Below are 20,999 nucleotides of genomic sequence, written 5' to 3'. Positions count from 1 at the left end.
TAATTTCATGCAGACATCCCAGTCAGTGCTTGAGAGAAAGACTATTTGATTTACAAGACATTAATTATTATTTTCTTTTTAGTAGTAATCAAATTCTCTGAAACTGGCTTCCACAAATGACTTGGATCTATACAGATCTTTTGCCCTGTACAGAACAATTTCTCTTTTCAACAAATTTTTTCCCAGAGATGCTGAAAAAAGTTTTATTTTGTCCTTAGGTTTCACCAGTTTAACTTAAGTCATCTCTATAACTGATTTTAAACTCCTTTGCGGCAAAAGTATCCTCACTTTGGTTTATTTCTGTTTCACTAAAGTAGGAATTAGTTTAAACTAATCTCAGATAAATAGATTCTAAAGTGGCTGTTTAAGTAAGGATCTGAATTGCATCCATTTTTAAATAAGCCTTCAGTAAGTTTGATGCTAGATTGTGAATACAGGCCATAAATCTTTCCCTCATGATGGGAAGGACAGATGGAAGGAAGAAGGAAATGAGTATTCTCTATAGAAAGTTGTTGAAGAAATGCACTTACTGGGACTAGACTGAAATGTATTTGCTTCTCAGATGAGATACAATGTACTATAAAAAGACAGCCTCATCTTTACCGGTCACCTTTGGACCCTAATTAGGATTATGAGGATCATTTCCTTTGTTTCCCTTCTAAACAAGGTCATAAAAAGAGCCACCTAATATTCTTTTCCCTGAATCCCAATCTCACACATGTCCTTGGTATCAAATGCCCAACTTGCTCCTTCAGCAGCCACAACCTTTGTTGCCTACAGCTTTGACATTCATTCCTTCTTTCTCAGTACTGACATACAGAGTGAGTACAGAATTTGTAGATAACATCAAATAAAGTGATCTACTGAATGATTCAGTATTTAAGATTCACTGCAGAGCAAGTCACTGAGTTAAGCAGGTAGAAGCTGGAACTGTACTGGGGGAATTCTGTATGTGTGTGATAGCCTTATCTAAAGTATCTGCTTTGGATGCTGTTGGAGTAGGTTCTGAAAAGACACTCAGACTGACGGACCACTGCACATTTTGTGATCTGACTTCTCATTTCCAAAGCCACCAGGATGCCTTTTGAGTGATCCAGAGGCAGGAAGCAAGCAGCCTGGGCTTTGGCAGTGATGGAGAGACCTCTGTACTCAGTTGTGCCAAAGAGGCACAGGGGGCTTAAAACTGGGCTGTGTCACTGCTCTCACCACCCTGTTACCCAGCAGTGCTTGAGAAGGGTAGGGGCTGCCAGATCATCTGGCATTCCACATGGCCCCATACTGCAGAGCAGCTCAGGCTGTACTCATCTATCCATGGAGCCTGGGACAGCAGCACTTGCTTGGCCACTGGGCTTCCCTTCCTTGTGTCCCAGCAAGTCCTGTGTCTTCTCTGCCATGGCAGCGGGACGTTCATGGCCTAGGAGAATAAGGAGGCTTTGTGTGAGTTGGTTGAATTGCAATGTAGCATATCAGTTAGAGGAAAGGTTTATGAATAATAAATGTTCTTCTATTAAAAGCAAGATCAGGTTTTCCTCTTCAGATATTTCACCTGCAATCAGTTCTCCATTATTTTTTCCAATTGCTTTGGTTTTTAGAACACGGAGATTTATTTTCCATTTGCAAAATCATCATACACAGGAATGCAGTCAGGAGTCAGGTGGTAAGCCATATATATTTCTGTATGCCATAACCACCTCAAGTGGTATTAAGCAGGTATATTAGGAAATGGTGTGGGGAGAGAGTTTCAGTAATTAAAATACGTCCTATCCCTTCCTTTAGAAGATGGAGAACAACATCTTATTGTTGTTCACAAATAGGTTTGGATGTAAGGAATTGTGCAGCAGGCATGGAAAACAAACTAGGTTATTGTAGTCAGTAGTAGCCAGGCTGAAAATTTTAGACAGCAATTCAACAGGGCATTCTTCTCCTTCATGGACTTTAGAAACACTTGCAAAAAGACCCCACTTGTTTTTTAATTTCTCCTTATAGATGCTGAATAATTTCAGCCATTCTTCAGCTGATTCCATAGCACCATAGTTTTTTTAACATGCCTGAATCTACCAACCCCTTTTCAGTACAGGCATGAAAATTTAAAAAAAAAAATTAATATGGAGATAATTCTGCATTTATTATATGCCAGGAGCTCCAGAAATATCTAGAAAGCACCTTTCTGGGATACATGTTATTATTACAATTTTCCACTGAGGCTGAGGTATTTTATTTGTAATTTAAGTAAGCTTTTTTTAAAGCCCCAATTTATCAAAATTAGATGTATCTCAATTTTTTTTTGCATGTTTTGCAACATGTATGTGATTTACCATGTCACACTGATGATTTGTTAGCTTTTTACAAGGTTTTGAAAGAGATGTACATTTTTTAAAGTCATCTTGCTGCAGGAAATTAAAATGGGAAACAATTATAGAAAATTCCAGCGGAAAGAGAAAATGCATTATGGAAAAAGCAATAAAAGCATAAAAATATTAAAGTAAAAATCACTTCACAGTAGCCTGTATGATTCAATTGTAGATCAATATTGTGTAGTTAATGCATTAGCAGTAGAGCATTAATTTGCAATTACAGCAGGTGATCTGATCCTCTGCGTTCTGTCCATTGACATAAATGACCTTTTGTTGAAAGATATTCTGTAGTCATTATTTCTAGCAGATGTAACCCAAAAAAAAGAGGTAAAACAAAGGGGTACTGTCCAAAGTACACTTGCTTCATGGTAGAACCTTTCAGCATGATATTCTTGTTTGGAATACTTTGTTCACCTGGAATATTGGTCATTTTCATGTAAAGAATATGGATTTTTTTTCAAATAAATGTCTTTCCTCAAAAAGTATGGAGGTCACTCATGTCTTCTGTTGCAGACATGGATGTCTGTAAGCAATGATTTAAAATCCAGCAATGATTTAAAAAATGATTTAAAATCCACCCATGGAATGCTGCTTCTCAGTAGGACAGCCTGTGGCTTTGCCCTGAGCCCATTTTTTGATCCACCTTCATGCTCCCTCATCCTGCTCTTGTCCTGGCTGGGCTGCAGTGCCTGGCAGTGCTGTTCCTGTGGGTGCTGTGCTCTTGTCCTCACCATGTTGTGTCCAGCCCATGTGCACCTGCTGCCTCCAGGCCTTGCCCCCTGCTCCTCCTCATCTCTCAGGCAGGAGAAGGTGGGGGTGTGCCCCCACCACGGGCGGAGCTGCCGTGAGCTGGATCTGCCCCGTGCCCTTCCCTCCTGCCCAGCACCGCTTGGGGGTGGAACCTCGGGGATCTGAGGAAGAACAAAACCATTCTGGAAATGGGACTGCCCATGACAGGAAAGCATTAGTGATGAGTTTTGCCTCTCTGAGATAAACTATCCTTCCAACATGAAACACAGTGGTTTTTGTGAGACTGCTTGTGGATTTTTAATATTTTCAACAAGCCATCTTGTTGCTACCTCTTTGGAACAAAAGTCTCAAGGGATTCAGGACAATTTGATTATTATTTTTTCTTCAGCAGCTTTTTTACTGAAGCATTTAGTTGAGAGATTTTTATAGCAGCAGGATGGCCCTTTCTGTGTGAACAAACAGGCTTTTCCATCACAAAATCATGGGACTTGATCTATGAGACAGTATTTTTATTATATTTGTGCAAATGTGAAACCCTGTAAGGAACTCTATAATTTTTTTATGGCTACAGAACTGCAGAGTAGAGATCTGGTTCTCCATGCACTTCATTACTCTTGTTTTTAGTTTGTGTCAGTGTCTGTTGAAGTCAGTGAAGACTCTGATACTTTAGTTAAGTGAGGATTAGATCAGGCCAAAAAGTTCTCAGCCTGAATTACTATTCATGCCATTTAATGCAGAGTGAAGAGCTAAAAGACATTCAAATCATGAGAGTGCAGAGCAGGGGAGTGAGGGAGCTGGTCCTGTGTTTTGAAATTCCAGGTTAAGTTTCTACTGATAACCATTGGGAAAAAAATACTTTGTCTTGCAATGAATAGCCATGATTTTGAATGCAGACAGAGAGTCCTTTGTCTCAGCCCTGCATGAGGAGAATGAAGTCGGGTGGGTTGCTGCGAGTCTCAGACAGCCACAAGGTGCCATGGGTGTGGCAGAGCAAGGCTGTGCTTCTCCTGCCTGGGCTCCCAAAGAGCCTTTCCTCTGCCCCTGCCTGTGCTTACCCCAGCACATGGGGGGAGCACAGGCTGCAGGTTTGCTCTGTGCCAGACAGAGGGCTCCAAGGGCTGGTAAGCCCAAGAACAGGCACACTTGGGCACCGGCTGGACGCTGTGAGGTTTCTGACACAGGCTGTGGCTTTAGGGGTACAACAAAACCTTTCTGTACAAAGCTGTCCATGACACAGAGAAGTTAAGGTGCTAGACCTAATTCTTCTCTCATGTTTAAAATTGATGAGGGAAGAATAGGTTGCTGAATGCAGTGTCAGGCTACCAAAATGATATGGGACATGATTCAAGGAATGGTACTTTAGACCCACCAAGATTTTTAAGGAAAAAAAAATGCCACTTAAGACAAAACCACTTTTCAGATGTAAGTCCTTTGATTGAGATAAGTGTAGTCTCCTGTAGAAAGAGGAGTTTTTAGACTGTATTTCCAAAGACACTTGATAGGTATTTGTACATCCATTTGAGCATCTTCCATCACATTTGAGCTTTTGTGGCCATTTTCACTGAAACTTGCCAGAAGGGAGAGTGTTTTACTCTAACAAATTTAGAGAAACAGAAAAGGCAGAGGAGAGAGAGTAGCTGCATTCCTTCACTGTAAGCACAGGCACACTATGAGCTCACCTTTATTAGACCTCTGAGAGCCCGCATGGGACAGCACTGTGTCAGCCACAGGAAAGGCTTTAATTGGCAGTCACACCTTATTAGACGTCAGAGAACCCAACCAGGAGACACAGAGCTGCTGGAAGCCAGATATCATTAGCTCCACTGCTCACAGAGCCACGCACTGAGAAGAGTCTTCAATGGATACAGCACTGAATGGAGTGGCCCTTCTCTGCAGAGATGAAATTTGCAGTACATGCAGAAACAAAAGAGGGAACAAAGTGCTGTTTGAACATGTCGACATAAAATCCTAAGGAAAATGAATGTGAAAGAGAGAAAAGAGTTGGGACAGACATATCCAAGCATTCACTTCTGAAAACATTTCATTATTTTCTGGTTTTTTCCTAGCCCAGTGCTAATTACAGAAATTCAACCTGTTCTCAACTGTCTGTCTTTGCTAATAAAACAAAAAGTAATTAGAGGACTGCCACACTTGCCCCTTTACAGATGATTGGGAGAGAAATTGCTAATTGATAGTGAGAATCTTCTGTGAGAATTTCTTTTAAAGAAAATCAGAATTTGTCAAACAAAAAAAATCTGTAAAGTTATTTTTCTTATAGTAGTAAAAAACCCATCAAATTAGAACAAGTTTTCATTATTGATTCTTACATATTGTATTCCCACTTTTTATGAAAAATTGCAATATTCAAATCAGCACATTGTAAAGTTACAGACTAAATTCAACATTAATAATGCCTTTTATTTTGTGCAGTTTTGCATTAGTTCTACATTTTGAGCTGCTTAGGGGAATTATCTATTAGTTTTCCTTTATTTCTGCTCATTTCACCAGCTAGTAAATGAAGTCTGCATAGATAGGATTGTTATTTCATAAATTTGTAAGAATGAATTAAAGCTCATTCTGTAACAATTGCTATTTGTCATTCTCGTAATGAATTCTCATTCAAAGTAGTTTCAGCTATCACTGTATGGTAGTAATTATTTACTAACAATTAGGTCTCAATTGAGCATCAGTTCAAATGCTGTCCTATAGCAGTCATTCCCAGCCTCTGCAGGGGATTTGTTCTCCTGGGGACAGTGGGCCAGCTCCCCTTTCCTGCCCTGCCTGGGTGTCTGCCATGCTCCTCTGGGATTTTCAGGGACTTTCAGAATTAAGGGGATGGGAAGAGTAATTGCTTTGGCAATAGGTTTTTCTCCATCTCTCCCAAGGATCCACAATATTGCTGGTCCTTTGAAAGCCTGGTAGTACTGCACCAATTTTTGATGTGGATTCACACTGCTGATCTGGACTTGTGCTGCTGCTCTCTTGCATGAGCAGGCACAGAGCTGTTCTCCATGTGGATAAAGCACATGGTGTGAATTGACACCAAGTGAGTTTTGTTTAAAGTTTACAAAGTAAATGAAACATGGAGATGACTCTTCACAAGAGGCTTGGTTAATTGTTGATTAACCAAATTATAGGCAAGTTGTTTTATTCAGCTCAGGTTTCTTTCAGACATGAAGCTAGCTCTGTTGTAGATTGAGTTCCCTCGAGTACATGTGGAAGGGACTTGAAATTGAATCTGAAACTGTAGCCAGCTCCTTGTTGGATATTGAAAATGAATAGAAGGCAAGATAAGCATAGTGGAAAATGCTCTTTCTTCATTCTTTTCTGCCATCTCCAATAATTACTTAGGAAAATTCCAGTGTGGTTTTTTTTTTTTTTGGGGGGGGGGGTGGGTGTTTTTATGTTATATGTGTTGTAACTGCAGGGGACTTGTTTTCCAAAAAGGGAGAAGGTAAAACATTCAGTGTTGCAAAGCTCTGTCATCAGAGAAGTTCTTGGAAATACTGTCAGTCATACAAGGCAAACACATGTTTAAGAAATTTTCCTTTTTATATCATAGCAGCTTTGTTGATCTTTCAGGCAGAGGCTGTACCTGGCAGTGAAAGGAAGAAAGGGGAAGCAAGCAGTGGAAGAGGTTGTGCTCAGGGAAGGCACAGTGCTGGAGCCCACACTGGCACAGGAATGCACTGCTGTGCAACTCAGCTGGGGCTTGGTGCTGGGCTAGCTGCAGTTTGGTCCCTGATCTTTCACTTTTCCCAGTGGTAGAAAAATGGGTTTTCTGCCCAGGAAGGAGGGAGCAATAATTTTTTTCCTGTTACAGCTCAAGCCCCTGGACACAGCTTGATCTGACTGATGAGGGGTTCTTTTATCCATGCAATTAGAACTAAAGAAACAGAGAAAGCATTGTTTTTCTAAACCATCATTTTGGAAGCTGGCAGTACATTTAAGAAAGGGTTTAACTTCCTTCAATAGCATCAGTTATGTTGCTGCTTTTCTTGCTGATATTTATTATTTGGACGGAGATAGGTAAAACAATCCCTAAGGAAATGTGGAAGTGGGTTTTTATCTCCGACACGAAGGATTCACAGGGTCAGAACTATTTTGTTCACATGAATCTCACTCTTCAATGGACACAGCAGCTGCGGCACAAATTCGTACAGGCAAGCTGATAGAGGATGAAAGTAATTTTAGCTGAAATATAATGTGAGAGTACTAGAGGGAAAGACTCACAAGGATGAGGGGTTAATCATTGCAGGACTGAATTGAGATTCCAAGATAGAAAAATTGCTTTTCTGTTTGATTTTGAGAGGTCTGCAGCTTTCAAAATTCTGGTCACAGGAGGATATTCCTCAGTAGATGGTTCTCATTAGAATTTGTTGAAAATTTCTTTGAGGGAACTGTTTTTCATTGACAAATTTTGTTTAATCAGAATAGATCTCAAGTTCCTGCTGTGTCTGATTCAGAGTGTCCTGGGATGAGCACTGAAGGTCTACCCTGGATCTGTTAGGCATTAATGAGACTGACAATTGCCATTGATGAGGAAAGTTATTTCTGTCACAGGGAAGTTTAAGCATGGAAAACTTTTCCAGTTTAGACTGATAATCAAAATTCTAAAAACGTGTGGAATTAACACATTTAAAGACAAAAATATTATTTGGGTGAATCAATCTGTTTCAATCTTTTTGCAACATATTTTGGTTTTGACCTTTTCATTCCAATTAACTTGGATTGCAAAACAGATATTTTCAAGTTAAATGTAGCCATTGTATTCCATGTTGTCAAACAGCACATATTGGTAATTCTGAAACTCTTCTCCACATGATTTTCAGAACACCATTCTTTTCTGAAAAGCGTGCTTTCCTAGAATTACACTCATCTCTGACAAATGCACCTTTCTAAAAATGGGATAACAGACCAACTCAGTTCTAGAGATTCTATTCTTGTTGGCTTGCTCTCAGAAAACAAAATCTTAAAAACACTGCAAACTGCTGTGTAATACTTGATTACTTTTATCATCAACCTACCAGATCTGTGTGACTTAATTGGCACCTGCTATAGAAATTTCTTTGGAGCTGAAGGTAATGGCTTGTGGAAATGGGTCAAACAAATCTACATCTACCTGACACAACTGGTAATGTTGTCCCATCAGCTGCAGAACCACTGGGAGAGCTCAAGGATTTCATTTTCCAGAACGGTACTTTTAAGACAGAGGCGAGACCTTTGGATGTTAATAAATGAAATATGATGTGATATTCAGCATGTATTTAAAGATAGTTGTAGAACCTCTATGTTTGATTGGACTGTTTACACAGGGGAGTTAGTTCATCTGCTTCCAAAGCTATCATTCATATTGTAGATCTGCAGTACAATGATACAATTTGCTATACATGGCTGATTATGAAGCTGTTTCCCAGACTCCTCAATGTTCAAGGCATGTGGAATCATATTTGTTTTCTTAGGAAAGATGAGCATGATCAGCACTTTTATCGGTGTGCCTGCCCACCTACTGCATAAAGGTTCACTTTGTAGTTCCAAGAACTGACAGAATGCTTTAGTGAGATAAGGAAATATAACCATTCCTCTAGGGGTGGTTGACAGGGAAAAAATCCACTGTTACCTCAGGGAGCCTTCTGAAAATTCTTGATTTATTCTGCATTTCCCCTCTCAAAGACACGGGAAATGAAATTGCATCGTTCAGGGTCCCTTGATAACCACCAGCTTCCCACTCCCAAACACCCAGTTTAGCTATTTAGATCGAAGATACATTAATTGGCATTGGAGAACTTAAGGGGAGGAAAAATAGGTTTGAGTAGGCCAGGAATTAATGCATTGGAGAACATTCCTAAAGGGTCCCTTATAGTGCTCTTATCTCCTGCCGTGCCCTCATCTAAGTGCCTAATGGATTCTCAGCTTTTTTCTCCTCCTTCGTCATTGGCCACTCACGACTGCCCAGGGTTGCTGGAGTGCAGTACATGAACAAGATCTGTCTTGCAGCCCCCAAAATCAGGTACTTTGGGGTCTCTCTGACAGGAAGTGTAGCCATCCCCCTGGTGCTGGGGAAGCTTCTCTGTAAACCTGTGTCAGGAGGCTGCTGTGGTTTCAGCACACAGAGCTGTGGGGCTCTTTCCTGCTGTCCAGCTTCTGAATCCATATTTCCCTACCTGCCTCAATGCTCCCAAAGTGCCAGCTCAGCTCTGCTTGACACCATGTTAGCATTTTGTTGTCCTGTTGTAGAGAGGATCCAAGCTGTTGTAGGAAATAAAATGTTTATCCAATAAGCTTGTCTTGCATGGGCTGGAGACCTTCTTCTCCTTTTAAGTAATTTTGAGCTCCATTATTTACTTACATTAGCCTGTACTTTGTTTTAGAAGGATGATTTATTTCAAGATTGTCTGATGAAACTTCTTGAGGTATAACAAAATATCTGAAACACTTCACTGGCTTACTGAGACCCACATGGCATAGGACTACCCAGTCCTTTTTTTTTTTTTTTTTCAGTATATATTTCTTAAGCCTTTTGTGGATGGTTGCCTGCTTTTTAGAGCCTGGAGTTATTAGCATCTTTGAATCTTCTGTGTGTTGTCCCTCAAAGCATCACTGGTAAGCCCTCTGCTCATTAGGACTTTAAGTCTAGAACTCAGTAAAAAAGATTAGGTTGGCTTTTTTTCCCCCATAATTCAGACAATTCATAGATGTAATATTTCAGTCTTTCAAACTGCTTTCTGAAAGCTGTGCTAGACTCCGAAACAAACAGTAGTTCATTAGCTCATGTATATTAGTTCAGTCCTAATGTTTTAAAAAGGCTATCAGCTATCATCCAGTTCAGTTTTGCATCAATCCAGTTTCTAAAGACTTGTTAAGTAACATCCCATCTGCTAACCTCTATCTCTAGAGTCATTTAAGCAGCTAATGTGAGTGAATCAAATCATTCCATCTGTACTATATCAATATTTTGGAAGCTTTTTCTATTCACAAATTTGTTCTTTAAAACAAAGAGTCTCGAGGTTTTTTCCCGACATTGTACCACATAGTCTGATAAACCACTTCCCCTAATGTTCTTAATCCTACAACCCTCTAGCAGAAGTAATAATTAGATAGAAAGGATAATTTAGGCTATGCATTTAATGTTCTGGTGAGCTGGTGTTCGAGGAGGCACGAGGAGGAGGAACCATCGTTCTAGAGGCAGCCTTTTCTCAGACATTGGTGTCCTGAGGGTTGTACACACAGAAACGCCTCTCAGAGGAGATTGTATTTGTCTGCATGATCTCACATTGCAGCTCTTGCCACATGATTAGGAGCACTGTGTCAGAAACCTGTGCAGTGTCTGCTGCTTTTTGCTTTGGATATCTGGACACAGAACTCCAAATTATTTTACTGGGGTTAGAAAATGCACATTTTCATTTCCATAGGCAAGAGCTATGCAGCATATAGATTGCTTGGACCAGAAAGATCTCCCTTTAGTCAAGTCAATTTTTGCTAGTTGCCTTTGAGAATAAATCCTAAATTGTGTCTATGCCTCACCTAGAATATCATAATGCTCTTGCCCTCTACAATAAAATTAGCCTTCTTAATGTTGGCAATCCATATAGATACACAGGTGGGCCCAATAAAGTCCTTCCTGAACCATCTTGCATTCATTCACAGCTTCAGGTGTTTTTCACAAGAATCCTAATCAGTAGAACCTAATCAAGAAAGCAGTAGCTTCAACTATACGTTAAATAACATCTCAGGCATTCATAAATGTTTCTCCAACAAGAAGGTGAATTTATGTCTTGAGTACTTATCAGGAAGAATTTTTAATAGGAAAAGAAGGCTTCTACAGAAAGATGATTATTGCTAAAATTGAAAATATTTTATAAAATAGTAAACCTTTCATCTACCATTTGAGCATACAAGAAAATATATTTCAAAGAGAGTCAACCAAATTAATGGCAAAGCACAATTGTTAATGCATTGCAAACCCTCTCACAGGTATCTCAGAGGAATAATAGTTATTTATCCCTTTTCTGTGGTCAGAATATTAAAAATTGTGAAGTCAAAGGCCAATTTCTTAATCGAATGAAATTTAGAGAGCTATTTTATTTACAAAACCTGTACAGTTTAGAACCAAAGCCTAAATTAGTCTCCATCTTCTGGTGAAGCAAGATGGCATTCTGCTAAATGCTAGAATTTTATCATTTGAAGGGGGAAAAAGGCAAAAAGAAAGCAGCCAGTGAGACCTGCGAATATAAAAGCATTTGAGATCTCAGAAGGAGTTTAAATCAATGCACTGCCACAGTTACAGCACAGATGAAAGAGCCTGCTGTCTCAATTGCCAGGAAACTACTTAGAAACTCTCACTTTGATTTTTTTTTTTTGGTAGTCCGTTACATTACCACTAAATGCAATATACGGAGACATCGCGGCTTTGATGTTGTACAGCTACAACAAATGGAAACTAATATGGTAGAACAGTAAAGCTATGTGATTTGCATTTATGTATACAAATATATACCCATCAATCTTCTTCTAGACCATGTATCACTGCCACCCATCTGCCTCCTTACTGATACTTCTGTTTTCACAAAAGTGACAATTATTTTACACCCATATCCTGAAGAGAGATACATATATTTCAGAGGGGTGTAAAAATTAAAATTTTCTCCAAGCTATTGACTCCCAGAACAAATTCCTCACTTCCAGAGTCTTCTAAGAGTGCTTGGAAACAATTTCAAATTGGAGCACAACAGGATTTTTGTTCACACAGGTCTTGTCACACCAAGAATACTTACTCTCTTCTTGCAAAACAGCACATTGTTGAGCAGTCTAGATTCTCTGACCTGTTCCAGTCTTTTGAGGTGATGTGGCAGTATATGAGATTGTACACAATACCTCTTGTTGGGTGAAAATAGTATCAGGAAAAACTGACACAAGCATGTCTAGATCTGCATCTCCTCTTGTGGCCTCTGCTGAAATCCCAGCTATTGATGGAATAGAAATAATGCAGGTAGGGACTAGGGCTCATTTTTGGCACTATCTTCCCCATCATCACCTGTCCAGCTGGGATTTTGCCATATAATGAGTTTATGTAAAAGCTGAAGGTCTCAGGGTAAGAGAGACGGCACAGCCTGAAGAGGACATCACTGTTTCCTCTTCTAGTGTTACAGAAAAATATTTCTCCTCTACAAGATCTCCCAAAGGGAAGATGCTCTGAAGAGGAATTGTTTTACTGGGTGATCTGGCTGGAAGTACCTTAGGCACTCTGTCCAAATTCTGCATGGATGGCACAGGTCTTCCATGCAGTCCCACAGGATATGCTAAAGTTTGGACAGGAACCATTTCCATTTTTGTAAAGAGTGAAACAGAAATAAAACTTAATGTCTGGGTTGCTTAATGTTTCTCATTGCTTCTAGAAACACAGGCTATGAACAAAACTGAAAGGTCTTACACAGACAGAGCTTTCAATAAACAGTGCAGGGGATTTGCCTCAGTAAACACTTCAGAATTGGCATCTCTTTATTGTGTAATGATTCTGCAAACAGCAAAGGCGTTTACAATGTTTTGTGACTGATGTAGAAGTACTTGTCATCAGCAGTGAACTTTTCTTCAAAATATATTAATTAAAAGTTTCAGATTCATATGAATGTTCAATAAAAATCTTGTAACCCATAAAAATTATTTTACACAATAATAATCTCCTTACAATTCAGCCCAGTTCCTCAAGTAAGACTTGTAATGTGTCTAGATCCTGTGACAAAGTTAGATTCACTTTTTATGTTTATTTAGTAATAGAGCAGACTTGGTATTTCTTATGAAAAACAGCAGCAGGGACCTTTGTGTGCCTCTCCCATCATTGCATTTTGCAGAACAGTTTTACTTAGAGCCTTTAACCTGTGATTCATTTCACATCCCCATTCCCCAATGAGATAATTTGGCTGTTTACCAGCAGCAAAGCAGGTATTGTGTCTTTTAGTATCTCAGACATGTCTGTATAGATTAGAATTGTAATTTACAGTTGCTTACAGCAACTTATGCTGAGCAGTTTTAGATTTCAGAATACTGAGAGCACAATGTCATTGACCATACATTGCATGTTGGCTGAGGTGCCTCTTTTGGGATATAAGGGGCAATCATTGGAGTCTGGATCTGGGAGAAAAGGAAGGAGATCCCATGTTAAAAATTAAATTGTAGCAGTTTTACTGCTGGGACAGAGTCAGGCAATGTAGTCAAACCAAGCTTGTGCAAAATTATTTCCCTGCATATCAGTGCAATATGAATACTACATGTTACCTTCCTAAACAGGAAAAATGAAGCACCTTTCTCTTCTAGTCCAGCTTCTTAAGAAAAACACAAGCAAGATAGCAGGACAGCACATGTCAGCAGTAGAGCTGACAGCTTTGTGGTGACCTGGGCTTCACTCTGTCCCGTAGGATGTTCCACAGGGCCAGTCTCTCATCTTCCGCAGAAGATCCTTTCTACCTAAATGTTTCAGGTGAAAGGCTGGGTCAGTGAACAGCTGAATGTTAATTTACTCATTAAACAGATCCACTTGGATTATTTAGGATTAAGGGATATTAAGCAGGTGCCATCCCTGCTGTGCCATCCCAGCACTGCTGCTTGCCAGAGCCGGGGCTGACAAAGCGCACGAGTGGCGGATCCAGGCACGCTCTGTTTCGCGCACTCGTCCGTGAGCGGCTTCTGTTGGCCACGGGATACAGACCACTGCTCTGGCACAACACAGCAGGGCTGTGTTCTCGCTTGGAAAGTCTCACTGCTGCTCAGGGTTTTGCTTCAGGGTCTGCTGTGCTCGGTGGGTACCAGCCTGATGCTGCGGGGAGGGGCTGGGCTGGCAGGGCTGGCTGCAGTTCCTGCTGCTGCTCCGTCGGTGTGCAAGGCAGGGACAGCAGCCCTTACACAGCACTTCTCACCTTTATCCCCTCCTCAGGTGGTTTAATAAGACATTAAATGAGAGGTGGTAGCAACCATTTTGGATACAGCAATATCTGGACTGCAGCAGAGGGGGCTCGGGCTCAGCACTGAGCTGTGCAAGGGAGGGCAGTGCCTGCTCCCAGCGAAGCAGCTGGAGCAGAGCAGGGCATTAATGAGGTGTGGAGGGGCTGGTTCAGTTCTTCTGTGATTTTTCCGGATGCCTGAGTTTGTGTCTCACCTGGTCTATTGGCACTTCTCTTGTGCTGAAAAGAGGACACAGTGTCATTTAAACTGGTGATTCAGAGGCAGCCAGGTATGATACTAAAAACCTCTCTCTGTGGTGTAGGAATTGTCATGGCTGATGGGTCATGGCAACCTTTTATCCTGACTTTGTTCACCACCTTTTAAAATGCAGCAAAGGTTTCTACATTGACTGATGGAAGATACTGTAAACCTAAAATACAAATCTCACCTTCTGATTTGTGCAACACAAGCTCAGAATTTGGGAATTTGCCAAATACACGGCAAAATTATTGCGGTTTGTTTTGTATGTGTTAATGTTTGAACCTCTCTTGTTCTAGGAAAGGCCCATAAACATAAGCACTTGCATTTATCCCAGTGAAATTAGTGAAAGGCATGTCTTTTGCTAATTATCCACACCATTGGGCACCACAGTCGTAAGGTTTCTGCAGAAGAGGAGGATTGTTTGAGACCACTTCTTTGTTCTAAGCCTTTTTATGTCATGTAGCATTTTTCTTTAGTGCAGACATTTACATTTTTCTTAAAAGTTGCATTTTGCCTTGAGTTCTGCAACTTTCTTGGCTTTCCAGGGAAGTGCATATAGTGCATTGCATATAGAATCACAAAGACAAATAGTTAGCTCTTAGTGTGTTATTATCTTCCACACATTTTCATATTATTGCCGTTCATAACACTGCACCACAAGCTGGAAAACAGTAAAAGCCTCTTTATTTATAAGATTATTACAGGTATCCTCGGGTGTATCTCATGTGTATACATCCTGTCAAAATATTTCAGGATTTTGACAAAAGTGTCTGAACTTGTTTCAAGTGACATGACACGGCTTTTAACTGCCTTTTTTTTTTTTTACAGTTTTAGTATTTTTAAGAGTAGATAATAAGTGTTACTCGTGCTCTAAAAAAACCTAGAGAATTCCTTGCTGTACAGAAAGCATCAGTGGAATTTTGCAGTTAAATAACCTGTACGGGAAGTAATTATGATGCTCTCTATAATTGCCATCAAAAAAAAAAAATACAGTCTTGAATCCTGTGGAAGGTATAACAGGCCTAATTAATGCCCACACTGTTTCTCCAGAGAAACAGATTTATTTTTTTTTTGTAATGTAAATGCACTTCATAGAAAATGTTATTGTGCTTATTTTATAGCTTTTTTTCCCTCTTGTTCAGTGGTACTAGGAGGTGTTTCCCAATGTGATGTGTACCTGTCTTCAGGACTGCAGGTTGTATTGTCATTTTTGAAATGGGGAAAACAGTATTTTGTATAGTATATTTCCTGTGCTTTTTAAGTGTGGGTGTCAATTATGATTGAAGTGTGTTTCCACATTGAAGAAGTGTGGATGTGTTTGTGCACGTCTGTGTGCACCAATTCATGTTCTGAAGTAGGTGGCTATTTCATTGTTGTGTTCACTGTGTGTGCAGGGAGTCAAGGTATTATCAGGAGCATTCCTTTCAGCTTTTACAATAAAAGCTGAATCAGAGGCTGAAAACACTGACACATCTGGAATTTCAGAGCATTTCCTGGGACTGATAATTAATGGCACTCAGTCAACCCTGCACCTTGTCACTGATGGCTGATTAGAGTTTCACTAATGAGAAGATATTCAGACAACAGTTAGGATTTTTTTATTCAGTTGTTAGTGTGGTTGGGGATCTCTGTGGGTTTAAGCCTGAGCTGATATTCCCAACTAGGGGAAGAACTATGCTCTAGAAGAGCCCATATAAATAGTGACACTATTTTCTGCTGTCAGTAGTTTTGTGTGTACATGTTAAGCTCTGCAGGTCAGGAATCACTCCTTTATATGTTTATAAAGCTATGTTGCTATTTATGCTTCTAAAGTATCTAAAATAAAGTGGCCTCCCAGTTGCACTGAGTGGCAGGAGGGGATTGTTCTGTTCTGTGCCTGGCAATGCTCACCCCATACTAACTGGTCAGTTTAATGAGTGCTGTTTGGTGAGACACTTCCAATGGATCCAGATTGATCTCAGGGCTATCCAGTGGACTTGGAAGAAACAATGGGCACAAACTGAAACACAGGAAATTCCATTTAAATATAAGAAAAAAGCTGCAAGGGAGATTGAACACCGAACCAGGTTCTCCAGAGAGGTGCAGTTCGAGATATTCAAATCCTGACTGGATAAGTATTGAGTAGCCTCCTTTAGTTGACCCTTCTCTGAGTTGGAGCTTAAATAACAGGATCTCAAGAGATGCTTTCCAGTCTCAGCAAGTCTGTGATTCACTAGGCAGAACCTAACTGGTTATGCCTGTGCTTCCTGAACAGAGCAGGCTGGGGGGTACCACTGAGTGTCTGCAGGCAAAGCTCTGAGCACAGGTGGTGGTTTGTCAGTGTGCTGGCATGCTCAGCAGCAGCTCCCCCGCAGACACATGTGGGGCTGGGCTTGTAGGTTTATCTCTGAACAGCCCTCAGGTCTTGTCCAAGGGCTGCTGCTGGGAAATCTGGGCATAACTGGTGTTATTGAGCCCTTTCTTTCCTGAACTGCAGTGGTGACATCATGACATGGGATTAATCAGACAATAATCCTGAATCCTTGTAGTTCTTCCTCAGTGGGGTTGCAGGAAGGGTCACCTGATCATCAGTAAATCCAAAGAGCTTGCTAAGTCCATATGCTTCTCTGCCAGGACGGAGCTGATAACTGACTTGCATTTCGTAGGTGTGCAGCGCGATCCAAAATCAAGATTTCACTGTCATTGATGACTACTGCACTGGACTGCAAGCTCTTCTTTACCTGAAAAGCATCGAGGAACTTGAAGACTGGAATGGACAGAGTCCTGCCACCATGTGCCATCAGAAAGGAAAACCAGTACCTAGAATTGCTGATCTGATGGGAAAGGTATGTTGTTTTATTGCCATTCCTGTATAGTAACACTGTGTCTTTGTTTTGAATGTAATTCCATAATCATTGTATGCAGTTTCTGCTACTTACTGTGATTAATCACTGCTGCTGTCACAATTAGTAACCAAGTCATTTTCCTTCTGAATATTAACAAATATGTTGGCAGCTTAAGAAGAGAAGCTTGAAATGACTTGATACAGGCTAACATCTTACTACAAATATGATCTCTTCACGTGATTCATAACATCATGTCTTTAAAAAAATATAGGATGTAAAATTAAAAATGCATTAGAAAAAGTTGTGGAACTGCTTGTTTTAATGAAACGCAACTCACTTCAGATTGATCTTGATATTGTGCCAGAAGTTCTTGGATGTTTTAGCAGGAGATGTGCAAAAACCCTCTTGCAGTGGCTCTGAGCAGCTGAGACAGGTAGTTTCAGACCAGCTGTTAGCTGGAACGTGAGATCAGGTAGGGGTGGTCCTTCAGTCACCACACCTGAGCATCTCATGGTCTTTCATGTGTGCTGATGCCCAAACCCTCTGCAAGGCAGGGAAGTTCTAAGTGAGGATTGGTCACTCTAGACAATTTAACAAATTCTGCAAGATCATTTAAACCTAGAAAGTCTGTGATAAAATGGGAATGTAAATGATGGTCAGCGTGAAATCCTAACCTCTGGACTGTCTCTCCTCTCTGCTCTAGTAGTTCCCTGATACAAAAGCATTTTTGGAGACTTTTGACAGATGCAATGGGTTGCAGCTGCCCCAGCCCTGCTCACCCCTCCACCAGGGCACCTGCTGATCCATACTGAGAAGCAGGGAGGTGTAACTGGCTTCCTGCTGATGCCCGGCTGCCTCCTGCTCTAAGCAAAATACCTGCACAGCAGGGAGGCCAAGCTTTTGTTTCTGGTTACTAGAGGGGATCACTTTGAAGTCTGATTTCAGTTATACATCATGCCTATTGATTATCTTTCCAAAAATCTGATGTACAACTGTTGAAAATGTTGTAAAAAGTAAAGAATTACAAAAGAATAGGATTTGGAGTGTCAAACGCCTCCAAATCTCTGCCTATCATTGCTGATGACTGGAATTGGATTTAGCAGGAGATTAGAGACTCCTATATTGTTGTTGTTCTCTGTGGAGCTCTGAAAATTATAACATTACCTTCAAGGAGGAAAGACAATCCTATTCCTAAAGCTCTGGATAATACACTGCTTAAAAATAAACCAAGATATAAGCAGTTTCATTTTCATCTACTTATGTTAAGCAGTTAAACCAGGCTCAAAGGGTTATAGCTAAACTTCTTTCCTTTAACACCTGTGGAAACCTACACAGCATTTCCAACTCATGTTACAGATTTGTTGTAATTCTTCTTTCAAGCTGAACTCAGTGCTCTGTCTTTGTTTTACCTTTGTATTTTACTAAACAGACAACCATTGTCAAAGACGTTTCTCCTGTCCTTCTGAATAAGGGAAAAAACTTGTAATTTTTAGTCTTTTTTCGCTTGTCACTACATCCATAATTAACTTTAAAAAGGTTGTATGAAAATATGCTTTAAGGAAGCATTTAATAATTCAAAGGAATCTTGAAACAGGTCACATTAAAAAGAATAAAAACAAAGCCCTGTGTAATCTTGTGTGGCTGGCTCTCCTAGGCATGTAAGTCATGCAGAATATAATTTATTGTGTATTCGTATTAGCACTGAATTATAGCATTGTAGCATTCCTACTAAATAATAGCATTTAAAGTTAAGCAGGCTGCATTGTTGATAAGCTCTTGATACATTTTAGGCATAAGCTCAGGATGGCTGTTTGTCCAGGAGTGAACATTCAAGTGAAAAGAAAGAAAAATAATATAAATCTGGTAACTGGAAATACTGTGATAAATGATCCTACTAGGGGCAATCAAATACAAAGACTTGATATCATTAATATTTATAATATCCTAATTAGCAAGACTGTGCCTAAGCAGTGTTATTAGTGTAACTAATTATGTTATCATAAACTAAGTTTGCAGTATTATAGGAATCAGTATTCTTACTTTCATAAATTATTATCAATATTGGATTTCATGTACTTGTGCCTAGTAAATTTAGTTAAGTACTGTAGTTTCATCTCAATTCAAACACAAATATCTAACTTGCTTGGCAGCAAGTCATTAACATGTCTGTGAGTCTCTTTCTAAAATGAATTCACTAAAAAGCATGTCCTTACTCTCTGTTTGTAACAGAGAAAAGAACCTATTGATATTTTCTCATTGATAAAATAATGTGTGGGAATGTATATGTTATATATTAAGTAAAATGTGACAGTCAAAATCCTGCCTTATAGAAACATAAGGAGCTGCCCCAGTTTGTGTTGGTATATGCCATGAGATGAAATGCAGTTTCTTCAGTAAGACCTCATAAGAAGCCAAGCAGCAAATACAGATGAACATTTGCATTCAAAAAGAACAACAACAACAAAAAAGTGAATTTTCTGATTTTGATATGTTGTGGGTTTTGTGCAGTAGGAATCATCCTCCTTTTCATTACAAGATTACCGTTATTTTCAAATAGAATCAAGGGATAGCAAGTTCAGACATTTGACATTTTAGTTATAAGGAAGTGAGGGAGAATTATTTTCACCAGCGTCAAGAACCATTTGCTTTCTGATTGTATACAAATTCATTGAGCCTCTACCAATTTTAAATAAATTACAGATTTAGGAGCCATTCTGTTCCCAGATAAGTATGTTCATAATGGTGTCTGTTTTGATGCTGTTTTGATTCACAGTGCAATATTGAATGGTAATGTCTGTATTTTTAGATAATGGTGGACTATTCTTTTTATAATTCATTGTCTGTCCTGGTTTCAGCATCAAACAGATGCTGACTGCAGAGTGTTGCCACAGGAGAGTGACACAGTGGAGTTTTGTCATGAAATATTGTAGTATTTGATGACCAGAGTAAACTAAAAGATAAATACCTTCTTCTAAATGGTACTCCTAACCTCAAACTGAAGCTGTGTTGCCTTGCAGTCACCAGATAAATGACAAACTGAACAGTTATCACTGTCAGGTGTTACATTTATCACGATAATTTCCTTCCTAAACAGAGAGAATACTGAAAGTACTGTGCTAAATAGTCTAATATAACAAGCAGTTAAATAGCAAACATAAAATGCTTTGGCTGAAAAAGAGATTCATGTTGATTAGTATCTGTTCACCCTTCTGCATTAATGAAACTAATACTTCTGATAATTTATAGCCCTTGAAATATCAGAAGCACCACAGCACTGGAAAATATTTTGGAAACTTGAGTGCTCTTTTTCTGTTTTTCCCTGTTGCAGAATCTATTTATTTTTGTATGTAGACCCTAAATTTATCATCTTTCAGCCAGCAGTATTTATTTTCTGATAGTCTTTTCAGTAGCTTTTTCCCTTTTGCTAATAGTTGCTGCTGGAGCCATTGTCCAGGATGTGACCTGTGGTACTACACTGCCTATAATAGGAGTAGGATTCCCACTTAGGAATGCCAGCCTCATTGGTTTCCACTCACTGGGTGATACAGGTTTCCATAGCTCCACCAATTTTACTCATTCTTTCCTGTGGTTGTAACCATATCTGTAACAGCTCTAAAGAGAGTCCTAGCAGAGATGCTGTCTCAAGCTCACAAAAGTGGCCAAAGCCAGAGTTTTGGGCTTCTTTTCTCATTGCTTTTCAGATGGTTTATTGAGTTGGGTTTGTTTGCCTTTTTTTTTTTTTTTTTTTTTGTGGGAGGACCTTACATTTGAAACCTCGGCACAGGTGACTGTCATTAATGTCAACTCTGAGTGACCTTTGCATGGAATAAAAGTTGTCAGCCTGTCTCAGGTTTGATCTCAAATCTTGTGTGCA

At 39.7% G+C, this 20,999-nt stretch overlaps 1 protein-coding gene across 1 annotated transcript in view; it reads left to right on the top strand.

Moving 5' to 3' along the window:
• The window catches only part of DPYD (dihydropyrimidine dehydrogenase), a 334,630-nt gene that overhangs the window by 273,355 nt on the left and 40,276 nt on the right, over positions 1 to 20,999 (top strand). Inside the window, exon 20 of the mRNA XM_050977198.1 lies at positions 16,946 to 17,125. Within this exon, the coding sequence (XP_050833155.1) occupies positions 16,946 to 17,125 (180 nt within the window). The remainder of the gene's footprint in view (positions 1 to 16,945; positions 17,126 to 20,999) is intronic.

The sequence above is a fragment of the Serinus canaria genome, chromosome 8 (genome assembly GCF_022539315.1).
Source record: "Serinus canaria isolate serCan28SL12 chromosome 8, serCan2020, whole genome shotgun sequence".
Classification (NCBI taxonomy): domain Eukaryota; kingdom Metazoa; phylum Chordata; class Aves; order Passeriformes; family Fringillidae; genus Serinus; species Serinus canaria.
This window is presented reverse-complemented; position numbering and strand designations above follow the sequence as displayed.